This window comes from Peromyscus eremicus, chromosome 13 (assembly GCF_949786415.1).
Source record: "Peromyscus eremicus chromosome 13, PerEre_H2_v1, whole genome shotgun sequence".
In the NCBI taxonomy this organism is placed as follows: domain Eukaryota; kingdom Metazoa; phylum Chordata; class Mammalia; order Rodentia; family Cricetidae; genus Peromyscus; species Peromyscus eremicus.
The window spans coordinates 28,312,558-28,337,705 of record NC_081429.1 but is presented as its reverse complement, the minus strand read 5'-3'; the positions used below and the strand labels follow the sequence as shown (position 1 = coordinate 28,337,705).

General features: G+C 38.2%; 1 protein-coding gene across 3 annotated transcripts in view; it reads right to left on the bottom strand.

Moving 5' to 3' along the window:
• Positions 1 to 1,377: 1,377 nt before the first annotated feature.
• Positions 1,378 to 25,148, bottom strand: part of Yes1 (YES proto-oncogene 1, Src family tyrosine kinase) — a 68,257-nt gene continuing 44,486 nt past the window's right edge. For all 3 annotated transcript variants that reach the window (XM_059277918.1, XM_059277916.1, XM_059277917.1), the window contains exons 9-12: positions 23,095 to 23,171; positions 21,213 to 21,366; positions 15,231 to 15,362; positions 1,378 to 3,931 (exon numbers count right to left, since the gene is read on the bottom strand). In XM_059277918.1, coding sequence (XP_059133901.1) covers positions 3,723 to 3,931; positions 15,231 to 15,362; positions 21,213 to 21,366; positions 23,095 to 23,171 — 572 coding nt within the window. In that variant the 3' untranslated portion in view covers positions 1,378 to 3,722. The remainder of the gene's footprint in view (positions 3,932 to 15,230; positions 15,363 to 21,212; positions 21,367 to 23,094; positions 23,172 to 25,148) is intronic.

Below are 25,148 nucleotides of genomic sequence, written 5' to 3'. Positions count from 1 at the left end.
CTAGAAAAAGAAAGGGCAGATTAAGGAGTTGCCAGTCAGACACAGAGGAAGCGAGATGAGAATGCTGCACTAAGAAAAGGTACCAAGCCACATGGCTAAACATAGATAAGAATTATGGGTTAAGTGTAAGAGCTAGCTAGTAATAAGCCTGAGCTACTGGCTGAGTATAAGTAATATTAAGCCTCGGAGTCAATTATCTAAAATATAGCTGCTGGGTATTTGGGACCAGGCCTGTGGCAGAGAAACTTCCACCTACACTGTGGCTGGCATGAAAGAGTAGGAAGCCCATTGTGGATCCATTTCTGCGCATTAGAATCTTTTTAAAGCTTTCTCAGGTTTTATGTGGATGTACATGCCCTACATTGGGTACCATTTGTAATCAGAAATTTCTCTCCCTCCCACTAGTTCCCGAATAACCATTCAGAGGCCTAATATTATTTATAAATGCTTGGACAATGCCTCAGGCTCATTACTAGCTAGCTCTTACATTTAAATTAACCCATTTCTATTAATCTACGTATTGCCACATAGCCGTGGCATTACTGGTCTGCTGGCATCTTACTCCTTGGGCAGCTGGCTGGCTTCTCCTAGACTCTGACCTTCTTCTCCAGTATCTCTGCTTGAATTTCCCACTTGGTTCTATCCTGCCTTGCCATAGGCCAAAGCAGCTTTATTTATTAACCAATGGGAGCAATACATATTCACAGAGTACAGAAAAGACATCCCACACCAGGATTGGAACTGTCTATGTTGATTAGGCTGGTGTAGAAATCAGATATTTGCTTTCCAAGTGTTGGGATTAGAAGAATGTACACCATGCCCAGCTGGAAAAACATTCTAGTAGATTGTTAATATATTACATAAACAATGAATTGAAGAAAGTATTGTGTTGATTGTAATTTGTGATTTTTTTTTTTTTTTTGGAAATCATGAAAAGGGGCAACAATTTCACATGAAGTAGTAGTAAAAAGTAATTAACACAACTGTAGAACTGAAAATCACAAAAGCTTTTGACTAGACATTTAAAATTTTATTTTAATTAAATCTGTGAAAAGAGATTTGTAGAACACATAGAGATGTTTGTGCAACTTTAGGAAAGTAAAGTGACTTTTCTACTTTTTATCTTTCCTATTGTCTGTAAATAGCTTCACTTAAATCACCCAGGTTTCTCTATGTGATACAGTGGCTGTATTTGCTGATACAATTTTAGAAAATGTCATTTACTGTACACAGGAAATTAATCATGTGAAATAAGTTCAATAGTGTTCTAAACTTAAGAAAGAACTGATTTTAATTTCCCAATGGAAGAATAAATTCAGAATAACCAATATTTACATAATTGAGGAAATATAAAGAGCAACTGAAAAGATAAATAGATGCATTCAACAAAGATTTTTATTTTAATTATCCACAAAACAATATTTCAACATTTTATAAAAATATTAAGTTTTAGGTTACCATTATTTATTTTAAAAAAGTGTGCTAGAAGGCTGCTTTTGCCAACTTTTCTTTTTTGGTAAGGGTTAAAGTTCCAAGTTAAGACAATAAAGATGAAAGCTGTTGGAAAAAAAAATCTTCAAATGTACAAAACTTTTTCTTGACAATTCAAAAATACATAACAATTTAAACTGAATACACATTAAGTTAGTGTTGTATCCTTACTATACAAGTGTTAGTATAAGAACTGCCCCATCCAGTTTATTTAAAATCTAAAGAATGCCATCAACTTTTCCTGCCTTATTTTTCTAATCAGAATTAGTACATAAACGTAATTTTATTATTCTTTAAAGAATCCTTAGAAAAAGTACAATACCATAGTTCACATGAAGCCCTTTAAAACACTCATGTCACAAACTGTAGACATCAGGGCAAATAAGGACGACATTCTTATCAGGAGACCCTCTTGGCAGAGGACTCAGTACTGAATAGGTTAAGTAAAAAGAAAACAAACACAACTTTTAGTACCAGAACTTTTGCCAACTTGCTTGAAGTTCACTTGTCACATTTAAAAAGGTTTAAATTTGAACATAATTTACCATGGCACAGATCTTTAAATTTTGTGATTAAAATGATGGTAGTTTAAAATTATATGCTGAAAATAAGACAACTTGATATAACATTTTAAAGTGTAACTATAAAATACAGCATTTAAAAACATAAATATTAGACTTTTATTTTATTTAGCAGACAGTTTTTTCCTTGCTAGACCCTTAAACCATTAACACTACTCAATTCAAATTAATATTTCATAATTTCTGAGTTAGAAAAGCTCTCATTTTGAATGTTTTACTTCTGCACTTTGAGTGGGCAAAAATTTCCCTCTTTAAATTACTGTTACTCAGAGTAAGTATTCTCCCTCAAATTAATTATATTATGAAAGGAAAATACGATAATCATCAAGTATATCTGAAATGTAAGTGAAATTTCAGAGATTTGAAAATTGGAGTTCTAAAAAGGTTCTGTATAAAAATGGGCCACTGAAATTAGTGTTAAACCTTATCTTCACTATTTTGAGGATGTAAAACTTATTTAGTGTATATGTTAAGAAAATGAGTTTTACAGTCATACTTTACAACTTTTAAAGTCTAAAAATAGCTAATGAGGAGCTCTGAGTGCCAGAAAAGCCATGTTGTCACTCCACAACACCAACATTAAACATTCCATCCTATCCCAATACCTGTAAAACTTTCCCATTTTCTTCTCTCATATTTATTTAAATACATTTTCCTCTCTCCTATTCTATACTCAATACAAGCAAAGTGCATTCAAGTCCCTGATCTAGTGATGTTTTCTATTGTGGAGCCCATCACCATAAAAACATACTAGCAACACCTCACAGTACACCATCTATTTTTTAAAAATGGACTGCTTAAATGCTGGGTTTTTATTTTTCATGCTATGCAGATATTAAAAGATTTTTCCCTTGGACTGGATAGTATAATTTCAATTGTACATTGCCTTTAAAAAATCAATACAACCTTGCAAAAGATTAACTCACTTTCTGGTTATCTTATTATTCTAAGTTGAACAATTCAAGAAATGACTTAAGTAAAAAAATTGTTTTTCTACTTTCCAGTTCTATGAACTAAATGTGAACACAGTGTATTATGCTTCCAAATTCCACGGCTGTGATCTAACATTTAATCAAGTTTTTGATGCTGTTTATAATCCATTTTTTTGCTTTTGGAAGACTTGGCCCGTTCCACACAAAAGGAGATCTGTGTTAAGACTACATGCCAGCTGTTAAATAGAAAAACAAAACAAAGCAAAACAAAAACCTAACTTTTGAGGAAAAAAATGCAAGATTTTTAAAAACTGGAATGGAATTATTTGGTCCCATGAAGTTCTTTGATTTTAGATTTTACAGTGATATAACAGCCCAAGTTTTGTCCATATCAATAAATAGTTTTCTTTTAGCAATTCTGAGTTTGGGGAAGAAAAGGAAGTGACTAGTAACCAGTAGTAGTCTTGTTGCTCTTTCTTACCATGCTATCACCCACAGTCACAATATCTTAGCTTTCTTTGGACCCTGAAGTAAGTTGTAAGATGTATCATTGGTACTTTAGAGTTTAACACTTGGGGGAAAAAAGTGGTTTTGTGCAACCATATCTGGAATTCCAGTTTACCACAAGAAACATGCAGAGTGAAGAGTATCTTCTCATTCCTGTGCATGAGGAACTCACACAAGTGTTTTGGCAGATCTGTGCACACAGCTATTTGGATTATAAATTTTCTCCTGGTTGGTACTGTGGCTCTGTAGCAGTGAAGTAGTCTTCCAAGAAGGACTGAATATATTCAAATGTTGGTCTCTCATCAGGGTCCTTCTTCCAACAAAGATTCATCAATTCATGGAGGGATTCTGGACAGCCCTGAGGGCAAGGCATCCTGTACCCTCGCTCCACTTGTTCCAGAACTTCACGGTTTACCATACCTAAGGTTAACATTCAAACGTTAAAAATAATGGTCCTAGACATGAAGAGCAAAACAGAGTAAATACCCTAGCCATTAACTAAGACATACCAAACTTACCTAGTGAAAAGACATTTTCAACAGAGACTAGAATAAAATTTAAACATCAATTTATTTAAAGAAAAGCTGAGAAATGATTATAGATATATGTGTATGTACACACACACACACACACACACACACACACATGGTTTTTCAAGACAGGGCTTCTCTGTGTAGCTTTGGAGCCTGTCCTGGAACTCACTCAGTAGATCAGGCTGGCCTCAAACTCACTGACATTCACCTGCTTCTCCCTCCAGTACTGGGATTAAAGGCATGCACCACCACACTGGGCTGATAATCTATATTTTAATATGACCAATTTTTCATTCCACTTAAACTTTTATTTCTTTTATTCTTTTGTAAGTTTCCTCCCATGATTAATGAGTTACTGTGCACTGTCCCAAGTAGCAAGTGGACTCTTCCTAAATTTCTCTTCTAGACATTGACTCACTTTGATGGTAGAATTACCTAGGAGAAAATGTCTGGGCATAGCTGTGAAGGATCATCTAGATTAAGATAGCCTCTAGGCATACTTATGAAGGATTATCTAGGCTAGGTTAAGGTGGGAAGACCCATTTAACTGTGGACAGCACCATTCCATGAGTTGGGGGGGGCGGGTCTTGGACTGAATATAAAGGAGAAAGAGCTGAGCTGTGGGATGTCTTTCTGTATGCTGTGAATATGTGTTGCTCTGACTGGTTGATAAATAAAGCTGAATTGGCCTAAGGCAAGACAGCTTATCAGCTGGTGGGAAATCCAAGCAGAGATACGGAGAGAAGAAAGGAGAGTCTGGAGAGACGCCAGCTTCCGCAGAAGGAGCAGCAAGATGCCAGCAGACCGGTAATGCTGCGGCCACATGGCAACTTATATATTAATAGAAATGAGTTAAGTTATAAGAGCTAGCTAGTAAGAAGCCTACCATAGGCCATTCAATTGATAACAAATATTAAGCCTCTGAATAATTATTTTATAAGCAGCTGAGGAACCTTCCGGCTACAGAGCTGAACACTAGCTTCCATCTCTCTCTACTTCTTGACTAGATGCAATGAGATCAGTATCTTACGCTTCTACAGTTACGATTCACTACTATGATGGGATAGTACCTTCAACTGTGAGTTAAAATAAGCCCTTTCTTCCTTCCTTTAGTCAGGTATTTTGTTCCAGCAACATGTAAAGCAACTAATACACACGTCATGCCAGCAAACCCTTGACTCTTTGCCACATCCCATTATCACCTTCCCTGCCAGCCAAGACAGGCCATCCCTTATTTCCTGTCATCTTATTTCCTGTCATCTTTTTTTTTTTTTTTTTTTTTTTTTTTTTTTTTTTTTTTTTTTTTTTGGTTTTTTGAGACAGGGTTTCTCTGTGTAGCTTTGCGCCTTTCCTGGATCTCACTTGGTAGTCCAGGCTGGCCTCGAACTCACAGAGATCCGCCTGGCTCTGCCTCCCGAGTGCTGGGACTAAAGGCGTGCGCCACCACCGCCCGGCTCCTGTCATCTTATACTGACCACCAGCAGTAAGACTGTTCACTGACCATGATTACTCTTTTTTTTCCCCCACGGCAGGGTTTCTCTGTATAGCTTTGGAGCCTGTCCTGTAACTTGCTCTGTAGTCCAGACTGGCCTCGAACTCACAGAGATCTGCCTGCCTCTGTCTTCCAAGTGCTGGGATTAAAGGCATGCACTACCATTGCCCAGCAACTATGATTGCTTTCAAACAATGAAAAATGATAGAACTATTTCCATTTTTAGTTATGACTTTCTAAGGAATAAGGGATTCCTCAAAATACTTAAAATCTTAAAAACTGAAGAATATTTTCATCTAAGAAAATAGTACCTCTTAGTGAAATCCAATATATTTCCCTGCTACAGAAATAAAGCCAGAAGTTGTTATACACATGCAGAAAGGACCCAATATTTAACATTCGATGAGGGCTTACTGTAACTGGAGAACTTCTGTTATTGAATATATACGCCTATGAGCTTTTGTACTTCTTAATAGACTAATATTAATTAATCTAAATAAGCCTGAACCCACAAAACTAACTTTAAGTACCAATTACTTCTCCTTTGTGGGGGGAGGTGTGTGCTGGAGATAGAACCCAGGGCCTTTTTTTTTGTTTGTTTTTAAAGATTTGCTCTATTTTTAATTGTGTGTGTATGTGTGTGTGTGTGAGAGAGAAGGGGGGGGGACAGGGAGAGGGAAGGGAGAGGGGGGAGGACAGGGAGAGGGAATGGAGAGGGAGAGGGCAAAGAAGTGAGGGAGAGAACAGGATCTTGCAGAGCACAGAAGGAGACACTGGAACTCCTGGAGCTGAAGTTACAAGCAGCTGCGTCTTGTAAGATGTGGGAGCTGGGATCTGAGCTCCAGTTCTCCACCAGAGCAATGCACTCTAACCACTAAGCTGTCTCTCCAGTCTCTGAACCCAGGGTCTTATGTATACTAAACACATGCTCTACCTTTGAACTATACTTCAGTCCTAATTCCTAACAACTCTTTCATTCAAGATTTGATCCTTCAGAATTTTCTGATAATCAGAACTAATGAAAGTTTTTATGCCAACATATTTAAAAGTAAAGCATGGCAGAAATGGCCTCCACTCAATCTTCAGAAAGACAATTGTTTCTAAGATGCTGAGTAAGACATAACTCTGGAGCATGGCAGGAAGTCAAGCCTTTCATAACTGGTTTTTAATAAAAAGAAGATAGACCTCTAATACTTAATACTTAAAACTGATTGTAATGGCTTTGCTTTCTGTCAATGAAGTATTTAATTATTGCTTACATTTGTTGAGGTTATTTTGCTAAAATAATAGTAGCAAATAGAAACTGTTGGTGCTACATGTTAATCCTCTTCAGTAATCAAAGATGGACAATATATTATTATCCTTTCCTTTTTTGAAGCCTGGGATCTGGGGGCTGGAGTGGTAGCTCAGTGGTAGAATGCTGGCTTAGTGCATACATGGTCCTAGTTCCAACCCCTAGCACTTTCCTGCCAAAATAAAATCTATAAATTGTTTAGATTCTGCTTATTTAAATGTTTATTAATGTAATGTATATTTACAGATATGTAATTAGTTATACCTGTTTGGATTTTTATGTTTCCCTGTTCAACTGACCTTTTTATCATTCAATGATATTTTGTCTCTAGTAATATTTCTTGTCTTGAAGTCCACAGCTGCACAGGTTTTCTTTTGGCTAATATTTTGCATAGTATGTCTCTTTCCACCCTCTGAATTTTAATCATTTTGTACAGCTTATATATTTAAAGTGTATCTCTTAAAAATAGTACTATAGGGGCTGGAAAGATAGCTCAGTGGTTAAGAGCACTACAAAGTCATGAGGACCGTTCATAGCTGGGATTCCAGCACTCATGTAATGAACTAGGTGGCCAATGCACACTTATGATGGCAGCTGCAAGGGCAGGGATGGGTGGTGAGGCAGATACAGAGGATTTCTGAGGTTTGTCAGTTTCTAGCCTGGCCAAGAAAAAAAAAATGAGCGCTAGTTCCAGGGAGAGACACTGCTTCAAAAGGAATATGAGGAGCGATAGGGGTGTACTAGAGGTCTGGCACTGATGCATATATTTAAGATCTGGTTTTTGTCTTTTAACTGGAATATTTAGTGCACTTACATACAATGTAATTATGGGCATAGGTTTAACTATCATCTTTCTTCCTTTTTTTTTTTTTTTTTTTTTTTTTGAGACCTGGTATCTATGTGTAGCCCTGACAATCCTAGAAATCACTGTATAGACCAGGTTGGCCTCAAACTTAAGAGAACCATCTGACTCTGCCTCCTGAGTGCTGGAATTAAAGGTATTTGCCACTGCCAGGTTTATCATCCCATTTACTTGCTGTTTGTCCCATCTATTCCTTGGTCCTCTTTATATTTTGATTAAGCAAGCACTGTTCATCATTACATTTTAGTGGATTGTTTTTGTGCTAGGGATCAGACTCATGGCCTAGTGCATGCTAAGTGAGCACTCTACACTCCCCATAGTCGTCTACCACTGAACCACACTCTACTGGAATTGCAATATGCTTCTCTGGGGCTTACGCTTTACTTTAAATAAGTACTTCTATAATCTCTACATATTAACAGAAACTCAGAACTATCTACCTACTACTGTTTTATACCCTGTGACCTTTGTGTTACTACCATGGAATTTATTTTATTTTACTTTCTAAAGATTTATTTTTATTCTAAGTGTGTGGGTGGTTTTGTCTGTATCTATGCCTGTGTACCACATGCACAGACCCAAAAAAGGACACTGGCCCCCCTGTAACTAGAGTTATGGGCAGCTGTTAGTCACCATGTGGGTGATGGGAATGGAATCTAGGTCCTCTTGAAGAGCACTGAGTGCTCTTAATCACTGAACCATCACTCTAGCCCCATTGAATTTATTTTTAGATGTACCATAAATGTGGTAAGTCAACAATTTTCTCCTAAGCACTTTAAAGACAATTTTGGGCAGGGGTGGCTTAATGGGTAAGGGTGCTTTGCTACCAAATCTGGTGACTTGAGTTGGAGCACCAGAATCTACATAGTAGAGAGAGCTAACTCCTACAGGTTGTCCTCTGATCTTTCCATGTGTGTCCACACACATACATATACATAAATAAATAAAAACATAATAAAGATCTTTCACTTATTTCCAGCTTCCATATGAGTGAGGAAAAGGCAAGTATATACCAATTCCCTAGGGCTATTTATTTGGCTTTGACCTTTATAATTTGGTAATGCTATACTTGACTGAAGTACACTAAACTTCCTTTATTCTGCTTCAAGTTCACTGAGTTAACCAAAACTATTTATTTTTAAGGAACTTCTTGTGGTGGTATTTTATGTTAATAAATAAAGTTGCCTGGGGTCAGAGCTATTAGAGCAAGTGCGTGGCAGTGGTGGTGTACGCCTTTAAGGACCTGGAGGGCGGTACATACAGGCAGTGACGAGGCAGTCACATGATTGGGTTTACAACCAATCAGAAGCCAGAACAGAGAGACTATAGAGACAGACACACAGGAAGGAGGGCTCCTCTTTTGGGGAGCTCTCTTGGCTGAGGAAGATCCCTGAATCAGAAAGGGTGAGGCTCTTGGCTCTGACCTCTTGGCTTTCTTCTCTGAATCGGCTCTGTGTTTTCTGTCTGATAAAACCGTTGGCTACATCTACACTGAATTACATCTATACTTGACTGAAGTACACTAAACTTCCTTTATCCTGCTTCAAGTTCACTGAGTTAACCAAAACTATTTATTTTTAAGGAACTTCTGGCTATTCCTTTTCTAGTAATACTTGTTACTGTTCCACTCTCCCATCTCCTAGGGCTCCAGGTACAGAGAAATGAGACCTTTTCACTATGTTCTATTTAGTTCATACATTGTCCATCCCCACCCCCAGGTATTTAATCTACACACTGCCTTGAGAATTCTTCTAATAATGAACCTATGAATCTACTAATTTTGTCTTCCGCAGCCATATAATGTATGAATTTTACAAAGTATTTTACAGTTCTTACATGATATTTACTTATTAGAGACAGGGTCTTGCTAAGCAGCCCAGGGTAGCTTTGAAGCTGTGATCTTTCTGCTTCAGTATCTTGATTGCTGGGGCTACAGGTGTGCACCACCACATCCGGCTTTGTTTATTTCGTTTATAGATTCCAATTCTATTGAAACTCTCCAGTTTTCTTATCATTTTGCTAACCACTTCTTTCGTTTTAAGTATTGTTAGCTTTGGTCATGTACACCTATAGTACCAGCAGTCTAGGGGCTGAGATGGGTAGATCACTTCAAGTTTGAGGCCAGCCTGGCTATTTTAAATAGGAAGATCAAGGAAAGCTTAGGTTACAAAGCGATGACCTGCCTCAGACAAAACACACACACACACACACATACACACACACACACACATACACACACACCATACCATACCACACTCATGCACACACACAAAGCACTAATTTGAAGTTCTTTACTAAGTTTATAATTGGGGTTCTCTTTAGGGCCTAGTAATTTTCAATTCTTGAATCAGTCATCTATTTATTTATTTATATTTTAGAGACACGGCCTTACTGTGTACTCTGCTGGCCTGGAACTCATCACAAAGATCCACCTGTTTGTGTGTCTCAAGAGCTAGGATTAAAACATGCTACACCACACATGACTTCTGGCAGTTTGAATGAGAATGGCCTCCATAGGCTAAAATATCTGAATGCTTGTCACCAGTTAATTGAATAGTTTGAAAAAGATTTGGAGGTGTGGCCTTGTCGGAGGAGGTGTGTCACGAGGAATGAGCTTTCAGGTTTCAAAAGCCAATGCCAGGCCTAATGTCTCTCTCTTTACGTGATGCCTGAGGATAAGATGTAAAGCCCTCAGCTACTGTTCCTACATCAGACCTGTCTGCTTCCAGTCATGATGACCATGGACGAATTTTCTAAACTGTAAGCAAGCCCTGCTTAAGTGCTTTTTTTTTTAAAAATAAGAGTTGTCTTATTAAAGTTGTCTTATTATTTTTTAGTAAGAGTTGTCATGCTGTATCTCCACAGTAATAGAACAATAACTAAGACATGGTTCTCCCCTAATCAGTTCTCAACCTATGGGTCGCAACCCCTTTGGGGGGTTGAATGATCCTTTCATAGGGGTCACATATCAAATATCCTGCATGTCAGATATTTACATTACAATTCATAACAGTAGCAAAATTACAGTTATGAAGTAGCAACAAAATAATTTTATGGTTGGGGGTCACCACAACATGAGGAACTGTACTAAATAAAGGGTCACAGCATTAGGAATATTGATAACTAAATGATTGGGGCTTTAGTTTTCTTTCACAGAATACAAAATTTTGCATCAATAGATCTATTTTAGGTTGACATTCTGAATCATACATTATGAATTATTTCTTTTTCTTCAAGACATTAGGTTTGATTTTACCAGTAAATTTATTGTCAGATCACCTGGTTCTTCCTTGGCAATACTTTGCTTTAGGTGTTCTTTAATTTTGCCTTTTCTACTAGAGCATTGATGTCAGAACACTGTCCAGGAATGGAATTATGTGAGGAGAATTCTGAGTGCTTGTGAGAACACTCCAAGAAAACAAGACAAGAGTCTTGTAACCTCAGTTTCTTCAAAAACACAAAACTATTCTTGGAATATGTTTTTGTGCCCCTCCTGGGTGTGCTCCTCCCAGGTGTAGCACAGGAGTGAGTTTACTTCAGATAACTCATTATCACTTGCTGTTGTTATTGAATTAAATGTTTAAACTATCCTTTATATGCCTCAATGGAAATTTTATATAGCTTGAACTCATGAGAACTTTACTCATGTGACCTTTCTTAACCCTCAAGAGTATAAATTGTCTGTGGTGCTGATAAAGTTGGCATGAAACTTTAGTTTACCACCTCATTTATCGGTTCCATTCCTTCTAGGGTCTCAACAAAAAGCATAAAATGTTCCCTAATATCTGTTCATTTTGGCTGGGCAAGAACTCTCTATCACTCTGTGCTTTTAGCTCAGCTCAGTTTAGCTCAGCTTTCAGACTTTGAGTGCCTGTTTTCTGTTAGGACTCCCAACCACAGCCTTTCCCTGTTAGGAGGACCTACTGTAAAGAGCCTATAGGGACTGTTTAATGCAGAATTTCAGTTCTTTTTTTTTTTCCTGGAGCTGAGGACCGAACCCAGGGCCTTGTGCTTGCTAGGCAAGCACTCTACCACTGAGCTAAATCCCCAACCCCAGAATTTCAGTTCTTTTACTGGGGCTCCTTCCTCTTTAGGAGCACTTGTACTTCTTTCTCCTTTGTTCAGAAAAACAAACAAATAAACAAACAACCCCCCCCAAAAAACCAAAACTGATGTCTTCACTTGGACTTTATGAATATGCCCACTATAACTGTGATATAAATGTAGGTCTCATTTAAAAAAAAAAAAAAAAAAGATTGCATTCTTCCTTGAAATTACTGTATTATGTTTTTGTCTAATTCTGTATTTATTTGTAGTGAGATAGCAGATATTAGATTCTCTATTGTGGCTAAAACAGAAAGTGCACCATGATTAAAACTTCAAAGTGAAATGACTTAATATAACTGTTTTTTTCACCTCTGGTTTTATTTACTGGTATAGAGAGGACAAAATTGGATTTTATCCAGAATTATGACTTAAGTAGTAATAAAGTAAAAGAAAGATAAAGGATAAAATAAACCCAAGGGAATGATCATATTGTTTGACTATACAGTTTAAGAACAGAGGGGTTTTATGAAGAGGATGAGGGTCTGGCAAAGTTGGTACCACCAATACAAAAAGATCTTGGTAGTGTCAAGAAATTGCTAAAGCTGGGGTAGAAAAGGATAGAAAGATGGAAGGTAGGAGTCAGATAAGGGGCACATGAAATTGTGGCAATGAGAGGAATACAGTTATAGGTATTGTTAAGGTTGAAAGTGTGAGAAATGACAAGATCACAGACGGAAAGTGCTCAAGCCATGAGATCAGAGAATGGGAGGAACCACTGACATATGTATCAAGATGACTATTGTGTCCTTGCTGTATAGAAGCTTTTCAGATTCATGAGATTTCCATTTATTGTTTGTTATTCTTAGTGCCTGTGCTACTGTCTTTTCCTGTGCCAATGAGTCCAAGCCATTTCCCTACTTTCTATTCTATCGGATTCAAGATATCTGATCTTCTGTTGAGATCCTTGATCCATCTGGAGTTTTGTACAGTGTGATACACATCTATTTGGAATCTTCTACATGGAGCCATTCAGTTTCTCCAGTGTGTACTTTTGGCTTCTCTGTCAAAAATCAGGTGTCTGTACATATGTGAAATTGAGGTTTCAAAACAAAAACAATCTAAATAGTCACCAAATATTATGGGAGACAATATCCCAACTAGACATCTTCTAGCACCAAGTAAAACCACCAGTGCCAGGAACATTGATGTTGGCCAAAGGGGTCCCATAGAGACACTACCGCTAAACATCACAGGCTACTGCCAAGGCTTATTGGCTGTTCTCCATAACCTGATGGTAAGGTCCTACTGCTGAAAGAAACACTTAGGACATCGAACACAGAGAAGTTGAGCTGGTGCCTAACTAGAAGCTTTACCCTTACTGATTAGCATTCATGATGCTGGAAAATACTCTGCATGCACTGGAAGAGAAAGGTTATTAATATCACCCAGCTACCTACAACAGCAACCTGCCTGCAAGACACCCTGGTGCAATAGTGTCATAAATGGTACAGGATTGACCTTTCTGAATGGATTTAAGGCACACTCTATGAGATGGAACCCATATCTGACACAGCTAAAGTAGCTAAGAAACTAAGACTAGATAGCCTATGGGCCTAGGGGGAAACCTACTATTATTTGGCTAAAGGAACATAGTAATCTAATGATATAGTACTACACTCGTAGATCAGCAGCTAACTTAAGCCATATCAGAAAAATTTCTTCTTGCATAAGATGAGAATTAACACAAAGTCCCACAACTGGAAAATGTGTAAAGACTGAGAGATTTTAGAAAACTCAGTCCTAAATGGGATGTCTTCATAAAAGTCCTCCCCTCAAGGCTCAGGAATTAATGTTGGAAGAGGAAGCAGAAAAGACTGTAAAAGCCAGAGGTGACAGTTGACTCCAAGAAAACAGTGTCTTCCAAACACAACAGGACTGATGCACATATGCACTCACAGGACTGTGGTAACATACAAGATTTGTACAGGTTAAAGCCAGATGGGGTCCCAGCACTGAAAGGAGAAAATGGACAGGGCATCCCATCCCTAACCAATAAGGTATTTGCAACTGAAGACCTGCAAACAAAGAGAAACACCAGTTTTCTTTAATGGAGTATCACTTTGTGTATCAACCACAGTCTAGGGCAGACTATGCCTAGAAGTAGTTAGCCAACACAAAATGAACTCAATGATATTGCTGTAACCTTTTCTTTTGGTTTTTCAAGACAGGGATTCTCTGTGTATCCTGGAACTAGCTCTGTAGACCAGGCTAGCCTTGAACTTTGAGATTCACTTACCACTGTGCTTACTAAGTGCTGGGATTAAAGGACAATGTGGCACTTTTTTTTTTTTTTTTTGTCTTATTGGTCTTTTGGTTGTTTATTTTGATTTTCATTTCTATGGTTTTGGTTTTGGTTTTTTTTGAAAGAGGAAAAAAAACAAAGAAGGGTGGGTAGAAAGGAGAGGAAAATGTGGGACAAGTTGGGGGAGGGGAAAATGATAAAAAATATAGGCAGTGGTGGTGCATGCCTTTAATCCCAACACTTGGGAGGCAGAGACAGGTGGATCTCCGAATTAGAGGTCAGCTACAGAGTGAGTTCCAGGACAGCTAGGGCTACACAGAGAAACCCTATATATATATATATGATGGTTTTTCGAGATAGGGTTTTTATATATATATATATGATATATATATATATATCATATATTTATATGAAATGAAAAAACTCAGTAAATTAAAAAAAAAAGATGACTACGAATTAAGATAGGAAGGGAGTCTCATTTGACAGGGTGATGAGGAATGACCATTGAGTGAGGAGAATTTGGATGGCTAAGCATCAGCACATAATGAAAGGATGTGGCCACAGAACGTGACAACACTTCATCTACAGCTGCAAGGATTAAGGAATGGCACGTAAGAGATCACTATAGCAATTCTTCCCAAAGACTGGATTTTCTATGCTTTCACACTATTCAACTGTCAGGAGACCTCAGTGGACGTGCTTGAGAGCTAACATGCTGAAGGAATATTCAATTATAGCTGAATTTCAACTAGCCTAAAAATTCTTCTTGCACCAAAAACCTACATCAATGTCTTAATTTTTACAGTAAAATAGTTTATTTTCCCTCTTATTACAAGAGGAAACAATGCTTCTCAAAACAATCTTTTGAGTCTAGAATATCACAATTCTAGAAAAGAATACTTGAGGGGACAGATATAACCTAGGATATTTAAGACATGCTTCTGATATGAGAGTACAGAACATATAAAGTGCTTTTTGGGAAAACATCTTAGAGAAGCCGAAGTGAATGTAGGACACACCTCCTGTGCTTGCTCAAGGATTCCAGCTCTCATGGATTGCTACATACCCAGTGCCAAAATAAAGGGGTAGGAAAGGAGAAACAGTCTCTCTCCCTCACATTCTTGCTGAGTGCACCCCTCATTAAAGCCTATGTTGAGATAACTAAAGAGCTAGAGAAACACAAGCTTACCTGGATATGGCACTCTCCCCTTGGTCACCAGCTCTGTCTGTAGAATTCCAAATGACCACACATCAGACTTTATTGTAAACCGACCATACAGTGCAGCCTCAGGAGCTGTCCACTTGATTGGAAATTTTGCACCTAAAAATAATATTGACAATCTTAAATGTTTCTGAAGAGCCTATCTGCGTAAATGTAAGGTATACGGGTCTAATCTCTATCAATATCCCAATTCTGTGTGTTTTAAGTTTAAATCTTCAAACACAGAAAATACGTGGAAAACTGCACTGACTTTAAATTTTTACACTAAAATAAATCTGTTTTTTCTTATATTTAATGCTATAAAAAGTTGCTGGTGGGAACAGAACATGATCCAATAAAACAGCAGAAGTTTTAATAAGACAAAAACATGGATTGTAAAATTGGAAATTTGGGATAGGGGAGCACATGGGATCCTGATCTTGCTATATTTATCTTAGGCTACTCTTAAATTCTCACAATTATGGCTGGGTGGGCATGTGATGCACACCTTTAATCCCAGCACTCAGGAGACAGACGCAGGAGATCTCTGTGAGTTTAAGAGCAGCCTGGTCTACAGAGCAAGTTCTAGTACATCCAGGGATAGAGAAACCCTGTCTTGGAAAAAAAAAAAAGTCTCACAATACTGTGTCAGCCTTTTGAAAATTGGGATTACAAACATTTGCTAAATCAAGCTAAATCTGTTGCTGTTTTTAGTGTGTGTGTAAAATATGTGATGAACAAAGATTAAAACTTCATGCATTAGTCTCTCCCTCTGTCTGGCTTTTTGAGAAAGCGTCAGCTGGTCTCTAACATGCTATTTTTTGAAGAAAGGCCATGAACTCCTGATCCTTCTGCCTCTAACTTCCAAGTGCTAGGTTTAGAGACATGAGATATTACATTATTATAAATTCTACAACTTTAAGTTCACGACATCCAGTGGCTGTAACCAATTATGGTTGAAAACCCATTCTGGGTCTAATGGCTGTTGGCTCATAACTTTTATGTACTTTTGTGCTATCTTTGCAGAAGTTTTTTGTGGTGGTGATATTTTGCTTGTGCTCTAACAAATAAAGCTTGCCTGGAGATCAGAGTGTGGAGCCAGCCACTAGTTAACCATAGAAGCCAGGCAGTGGTGGCACACATCTTTGATCCTAGTACTTGGGAGGCACATGCCTTTTATCCCAGTACTAGGGAGGTGGAGAGAGGATTTGATAAGGCTGGGTGGAGAGAGCAATATAAGGCGGGAGGAGACAGGAGCTGAACCACTTTCAGGCTGAGGAGTTGGCAAGGTAAGAGGTAGCTGTGGCTTGCTCCTTTGTCTTTCTGATCTTTCAATATTTACCCCGATATCTGGCTCCAGGTTTTTATATAAGACTAATTAGGATTCCCGCTACAGTTTTTATTGTGTGTTTGTGTGAGTGCACATGTGCCATGGCACTTGCATGGAGGTCAGAGGACAACTCTGTGGAGTTGGCTCTACCTTTCCACCTTTATGTGGGTTCCAACGATCAAACTCAGGTCACCAGGCTTGAGTAACAAGCACATCTGCTAGCTGATTCATTGCACCAGCCCTTGTGTTACCATTTTTAAAACACTTTGTTAATTTACACAAATATTTAGTGTAAGACTTTAAAACACAAGCATTTTGCTAATTATTGTGGATACACAAACAATACAGCTTTCATGAAATTTATATATTTATGCTAGCAAAATTATAAGTGCTATATATAGTTGAAGTGATTTTATATGTGTGTGTGTGTATGTTGTAAAATAAGAGTTCTTAGATATTATGAAAAATAGTTCAATTTTCATTTGTCACATAACAAGTCTTCATTAAACAGTGGCAACTAAATTTAGCCTTGAACAAATGGTTAGGATTTTCTAAGTAAGGACTACAGGAATATATGACTAGTTGGAGGTAAGTATATGTAGGGGTAGAGATAGAAAAGAAATGGAGAGGGTAGTGAGATGACTCAGCAGTTAAGAGTACTGGCTACTCTTCTAGAGGATCCAGAATTGATACCCAGCACCCACAAGGAGGCTAACATCCATCCCTCCAGTTCTACGAGATTTGACGCCCTCGTCTGGCCTCCATGGGTACTACATGCATGTGGTGCACTGACATACATACAAACAAAACACCTTTCACACATAAAATAAACATAAACCCTTTTTCAGACTGGAGCTAAATCATGGGTTTTCTACTCTGGCAATGCTAACTGTTCTGGGCATGGTAATCTTTTTTTTTGTGTGTGTGATTATTAGGCTGTATGTTACAGCATGTTTAGCAGGATGTTAGACTCTACCTACCAGATGCTGACAATAGTACCCAAATTGGAACAACAAAAAATGTCACTAGACATTGCTGAGGTCTCCTTGGGGTAGGAAGAGACAATGGTTGACTGGGAACCACCTCCAATCTAAGACAATAGTTTAAATAACAACTCATCAAGTTTGTTTAAAAAAAAAAAGAAAACATTTACTTGAGACAAGGGAGATGGCTCAGTAGGTCAAGTGCTGGTTAGCCATGAGGACTTGAGTTTAGATTCCCAGAACCCATGTAACTTGTGTGTGTAATCCAAGTGCTTTTACAATGAGAGGGTAACTGGAAACAGGAAAATGTCAGGACGTTTAGAGACAGCTAAATCTGGCACTTATCCTGGGAAACAGGAAACCCAATCTCAAGATGGGAGAGTAAAGCCCAAGGCTGTATTCTGACTTTTGTGTGCTTACTGTGTCAAGTGTGTGTTGTGGAGGTCCACAAAGGTTTCCTAGTGAGACCTGAGCTTGCTTTACCCAGCAGAGCTGTATTAGAAAATTGCTTGACCACGTGCAGGGTTACCAGGTGTTTGGAAAGGTCTGCACTTGGATGTGTGGCATGCTTTGATCTAACAAAGGGAGGTATTTTGCCCTGCTCCTTGGCATTCCTTTAAAAAGCCCTTTAAAGATGGGCGGTGGTGGTGCATACCTTTTATCCCAGCACTCAGGAGGCAGAGAAAAAAAAAAAAAAAAAAAAAAAAAAAAAAGCCCTTTAGAAGAAACAGAAGGGGCTGGTGAATAAGGATCCAGGACCTCCTGAGCTATCCTGTGTTTCTATCTCTCTCTCTCCCCTCTATCCTTCTATCTAAATATTTCTCACTTCTCCCTCCTCAAGAATACCCTGGGGTAAAAGTGGGAGTGGGTCTCCCACAGAGGCACCCAAACAGGGACCAGGCACTTGGCGAAAGGGGGAGAGGCCCCCGCAGGAAGTTTGGGCATGTGTGGTTATGTTGAAAAATTGAGGCAGGGGTATTCTATTTTGGGGAGTGAAAGTAAGGCAGTGGAATGCTGAAGTTGAAAAGTAAAGCTGCAGCATATATCTCTCTCTATCTCGGTTTCTTTCTTTTTTTCCTCTCTCTTAATTTCTATCTATAAAATTTAAAAATTTTTAGAGTAACACAGAATATAGAAATACTGGGTTAAGAATATAATTTAAGAAAAAATTTAGGATAAGATAAACAACAAGACAGAGGAACTATGTCCTTGATTTCCAACTATGAGACTGTGAGTGCAAAATCCTGGGGAAGAATCAGAGAAAAACCTACCAAAGATGAAAAAAAATGGGCAGAAAAAGATTCCTATGGCAGTTTTTGGCCTGGAGACGCTTAGAATCAAGCCCTGAAAAGCATGGGGAATTTTTCCTGAGGCGGATGCAGATGAAACAAAACCCTCTGCTCTACCGGTAAACACCATTACAACACCATACAATCAAAATTAGTTTCAGTTTGACTATGAAGTCAAAGATTAGAGAACAGAAATTTTGGGAAAGACTTAGTAATCTTTCTCAAAGAAACTAAAAGCTTCCGGGCGGTGGTGGTGCACGCCTTTAATCCCAGTACTCGGGAGGCAGAGGCAGGTGGATCTCTGTGAGTTCGAGGCCAGCCTGGTCTACAGAGTGAATTCCAGGAAAGGTGCAAAGCTACACAGAGAAACCAAACCCTGTCTCGAAAAACAAAAACAAAAACAAAAACAAAAACAAAAAAAAAAAACAAAAACAAAAAAAAAAAAAAGAAAAGAAAAGAAACTAAAAGCTTTTCAGACCTTTCTTTCTCAGATTTTTTTTCTCTTTCTGTAGGGGCAAAAAATTAAATTCACCTGGAAGAAACATCTATCAGAATGGGAGAATCACTCGTAACTGCCCTAGTATAGAAAACAATCTCCTGAAGCACTGCTAACTTTTACTGTTAGTGTTGTATCTCCATTTCTAACCAGTAGTCGGGAAGCAATTAGCAAAGGGCCAGGGGGCAAGTGCCTCTGAGTTTGAGTGCATCCCAGGAATACTAGGGTTCCTGCAGTTGTCAAGTATCTTCCTGGAGCGTGTCTAGTCTGGAAAAATTAGATAACATTAATTTTTAAAGGATAAACCAATCAATCACATTAGAAGCATGTGAAGTTTTTGTTAGTCTTTTACCTTCAGATATATTTGAATATTTTTTTATTTTAAATTTTTTTTTTTTGGTTTTTCGAGACAGGGTTTCTCTGTGTAGCTTTGCACCTTTCCTGGAACTCACTCTGTAGCCCAGGTTGGCCTCGAACTCACAAAGATCTGCCTGGCTCTGCCTCTCAAGTGCTGGGATTAAAGGTGTGCGCCACCACCGCCTGGCTGAATACTTTTTATAATAGCTTAAAATACAATTTTATGATCTCAGTAGCCCCTGGAAAACTTAATTTAAGGTGTCATAATTAGGGGAGTTTTTCTGTCTTATTCCTAGAAGTTTCCACTCCTGTTTCTGTTTAGAAAGGGGTAGGCTTCCCACAAAGCCTCCCATAATCAAATTTGTAAAAGTGTCTTTATAATTAGCATGGTTTTTGTTTACTTGAGTGGACACTTTGAAATGGTTTGACATTGACATGGGAATCAAAATAGTTTCTTGAATATTTTATTGAACATTTGTTAGGAGAGAGTTTTGATCCAGGAAAAGGGCTTGATCCAGCTAAGACTGCTGTAATCACCTTAGACCCATTTCAAGAAGGATATTCCATCTTTATTATCCTCTACTCCTTTACTGGGAGGTGTGGCAGCTATGGAGATCACTGTGGATGTTTGCAAGCTCTGTACCCCCTCCTGCCAGAGCCTGGCAAAGACGGGCAACTTTCTTCTTGATAGCTTTCAACCTAAGGCAGAGTATGCTTGATGGAAAGTGTATCTCCACAACAGGTAAGGAAGATCTATCAAGGAGGGCGAACTAACACAGGCGCAGTCTATCTGAGGGGCCTGGGGGGACCTTTTTTATATCAAGAAGGGGGATATGCCCACAAAGGTTTCCTAGTAAGATCTGAGCTTGTTTTACCCAGCAGAGCTGCATTAGAGGATTGCTTGATCACGTGCGTGGGTCTGCACTTGGATGTGTGGTATGCTTTGATCTAGCAAAGGGAGGTCTTTTGCCCTGCCCCTTGGTATTCCTTTAAAAAGCCCTTTATAAGAAACAGAAGGGGCCAGTGGATAAGGATCCAGGTCCACCCAAGCTATCCTGTGTTTCTATCTGTCTCTCTCCCCTCTATCCTTCTATCTAAATATTTCTCACTTCTCCCTCCTCAAGAGTTTCAGGTGATTTTTACCTGCTTAGCCATCTTCTTGATCCCTTTTCCCCAAAATCTTGTTGACCTTGAACAGATCTCATATATGGCTTTGCTACATGGGAAACACTCACACAAAAGCACATAGTCTACAGATAGTTTCTTGCCAGGCCCACCCACATAAACATGCATGTTACATGTTAAGCAAAAAGGTACTCTCTCTACCTAGCTGTGCCCTGTTTCCTACAACAAAAAGCTCTTGCATCCACATCCTACCTTGGTGACAGCCCAGCTAGGCAAGAACGTGGATAACTATTAGTGTACTGCATAAAGTCCTGGGTGTTCAAAACAGTGTTAAGTAAGACAAGTAAGTATAGGGCACTAGATTATAAGCATCTATGTATGTTATTTTACCTTGTCTTGCTGTGTATTCATTGTCTTCAATTAATCTTGCTAGGCCAAAATCTGCTATTTTGCATACAAGATTTTCTCCTACAAGAATATTAGCAGCTCGGAGATCTCGGTGAATGTAGTTCATTCTTTCAATATACGCCATACCATCAGCAATCTTAAGAGAGGAAACAAAATGAGAGGCAAAATATATGATAAAAGGGAAAAATTTTGTTTAAATTAAAGGGACTGTTGAAAACTTATGTAGTTAAAAAAATTATAGTAACATACACAGTCCATAAGACAACAGAAAAAAAAACTACAATTAAAAAAAGGCTAAATTAATCTTTATATCCCTAACACTGCAAGGAAAAACCAATCAACATATATTTTGAAGATCAATATTTTATGCCCTGAGTATATCCAGTGACCATGACCAGCACAATGTCCTACTGTCTTGTCAATGGTCACAAGAGGATGGAGTCTGCAGTCTCTGTAGAAAAACTCACACGGTCGATACCAGACACAATCTAAGGTACTGAAGCACCAAAAAACTATAGCTTGTAAGTCAGATGTGGCCACAGCCTGTTTTCACATGCCTTGAGAAGTGTTAAAAAAAAATGGCTTTTACATATTTTTAAAGGGCTGTGAAAACTAATGAGGCCCAACAGAGTTTGTATGTGCCTTGCAAAGCCTAAAAGGTCTGCCATTTTTCTAAGAGAAAGTGACTAAGAGCCTTGAATGCAGGGTCTGACATATGCCTGTCTCCTCTGAAGTTTGTCTACATTATCAGATGGTATGGACATGTGGACTTTCACTGACAGGTAAGAGCCACAGTGCTGTGGAACAATCCTTTTCTACACTATGAATATGTATTACTCTCATTGGTTAATAAAAAGCTGACAGGCCAGTACCTGAGAAGGAAGTTAAGCAGGAAAGCCAAACTGGGAATGATGGAAAAAGGGTGAAGTCAGGAGAGATGCCAGCCAGCCACCAAACAAGCAGGACATTCAAAAAAATGAGGTAACAAGCCATTGAGTCACATGGCAAAGCATAAATAGAAATATGGGTTAATTTAAGTGTAAGAGTTAGCTAGTAACAAGCTTGAGCTATCAGCCAAGCTTTTAAAATTAACATAAGCCTCTGTGTGGTAATTTGGGAAGCAGCTGCCATGTATTTGTGAGTTTCTGGAGGGACAGAAACTTCTGCCTACACTGCAGAAGCAAGCTCATAAACTGAAGGGAATAAATGGTGCCTTTAATACTTATCCTCTATCTTAATAGAAACTTTGCAACAAAAATTCAGAAGTACACAAGACTAATTCTTACTTGTATATTATGTGAATTCTTATATAATAAACAAAAGAACTTCAGCATATAGTTTCAGGTTTAATATTTGGAATAATTCTCATCCATCTTAATTATCGTTTTGTTTCTTCTTCTTCTTCTTCTTCTTCTTCTTCTTCTTCTTCTTCTTCTTTTTTTTTTTTTTTTTTTTTTTTTTTTTTTTTGAGACAAGGTTTCTCTCTGTAGCCCTGGCTATCCTGGAACTCACTCTGTAGAACAGGTTGGCCTCAAATGCCTGCTTCTACCTCCTGAGTGCTGGGATTAAAAATGTATACCACCACCTCTCAGCCCATCTTAATTTTCTTAAACTTATTTGCTGAAATGTAAATACATAAATTGTATTTGTGGAAGCACTGTGTCAAAGGCCATATGATACAAGGCAGCTATAATATTCTAATACTAGCTCAGCTACTAAGGGGCTTACACTGAACCTTCTCCAATGCTCCTTCCTCTTCTAAAATTCTAGTATTTCATTGCACCAATTTTAATATTATACTAAGATTTTTCTACATTTTAAGCATATGCTTTCGTTTCAAATTGATACATATATATGCAACTACCTGAGCAGCCATATCAACCAGCTGTGGAAGCTTCAAATATTTTCCATCTCCTTCTTTAAGGAAATCTAACAAGCTCCCTGTAAGAAACAGAAAGATATTCCAGAAAAATTCAAACATTACATTAAAATGGAAATGAATATTCTTCAATTCTTTAAACAAATCATTAAACCAGAAAACTTTTCAAGTTTGTTTTTGTTTTTTTTCCGAGACAGGGTTTCTCTGTGTAGCTTTGTGCCTTTTCTGGAACTCACTTCGGAGACCAGGCTGGCCTCGAACTCACAGAGATCCGCCTGCCTCTGCCTCCCGAGTGGGATTAAAGGCGTGCGCTACAACCGCCTGGCCATATATATATATATATATATATATATTTTGGGCACTTTTGGAGCTATTAAGGATTCCAGAGGAGTATCAAAATAAAATTTTAAAAATTCTCTTAATAACAGATTTTAAAGGAAAAAAACTACCACTTCCCTATCCTAGGAGAAAATATCACCAGATTAGTTACTCCCCCCATACACTTTGATCAAGATTCTGTGATGAAAAAGGTGTTAGAACTACGTATCTTAAAAGTCAGTTTGAAACTAGTATTCAGCCAACTGGGAATATCATGGAATTGTTACAATTATATACAAGCAACTCATGCTGGCTTGATGGATAGCTCCTTGGTGTCAGGAGATGGTACCATGGGGATAGCCAAGTATGATGAACTCAGCAAAGTGAAAGGTTAGGAAGGGAGGTCTGGTTGTTCCCTCTACTATGAGTTAAAAGCATACAATATCAGATAAAACCAAATAAAGACACATTTTTATAGAAGTAAAACAAAACAACAAAAATACTCATTTTCATAAGAAAGGCTGAGAATTTCAGATTAAAAGGCATATAAAGAGCTGGGCCATGGTGGTGCATGCCTTTAATCCCAGCACTTGGGAGGTAGAGGCAGGCAGATCTCAGTGAGTTCAAGGCCAGACTGGTTTACAAAGTGAGTTCCAGGACAGCCAGGGCTGTTGCACAGAGAAACCCTGTCTGGGGGCTGCAGGGGTGGGGTGGGGGGTGGGGGACGGGACACCAAAAAAAGAGAGATAGCAATTAAATATTGGGCTTGACCATGGATTCCACACTAGATCAGGAAAGTATAATTGGTAAAACTGGCAAAGAGAGAGAAACAAATTCTAAGGATCGAGAATAATATGAACAGACTCAGGGCAAAGCTGAGTCCAATACCACTAGCAGGAACTATATCACCAGCCAAGGGGGACTACTAGAGAAGGTGACATAATAGTTACTTAACTAGTCTGATTCAAAAAAAAAAAATAAATAAATAAAAATAACCCAGGCAGTGGTGGTACATGCCTTTAATCCCAGCACTTGAGAGGCAGAGGCAAATGGATCTCTGAGTTCAAGGTCAGCCAGGGCTACACAGAGAACTCTGTCTTGAAAAACCAAAATAAATAAATAAATAAATAAATAAAATAAAAATAAAAATAAAAATTTTAAAATAGATCTAATTAAAAAGGGGTAGATTCAGGCTTATCAGCATCATTTACTAGATCCTCTTCAAAAGCATCAATGTCCTAGAAATAAATAGGGAAGAGCATCAACCTTGTCTGGCTTTGCCCCTGGCTCTAACTAGCCTTACATAAGAGCCCACCTGTGCCTGGACTGGCGAGGATGAAAAATTTCAATTGACAGCAGGGGAGAACAGTTTCTGGAAGTCTAGTGTGTAAGAACTATGTTTATATAAAATGAGATAAAAATTATACCTTTCGGTTTAATTTGTCTACTTTTTTTTATTGCTCTAGCAATTGCATTTCCTTTAGTTAAATCAACTATGAAAAGACTCAGTCTGTCTAATTTTCCTTTAAAGTCTCATAAGATCCTGTGAGATAACTGGGAATAACCACTATTCTATTTAAAAAAATCACATTTCCTCTTTTCAAAAGTCTACAGAAAAGTCTTAAGTTAGAAAGTACTATATGACAAAAATCTCTATGTATAAAAATAGAGGGCCTGCAAGAGGGCTCAGTGGGTAAAGGTGCCTGCTCCCAAGACCAGTA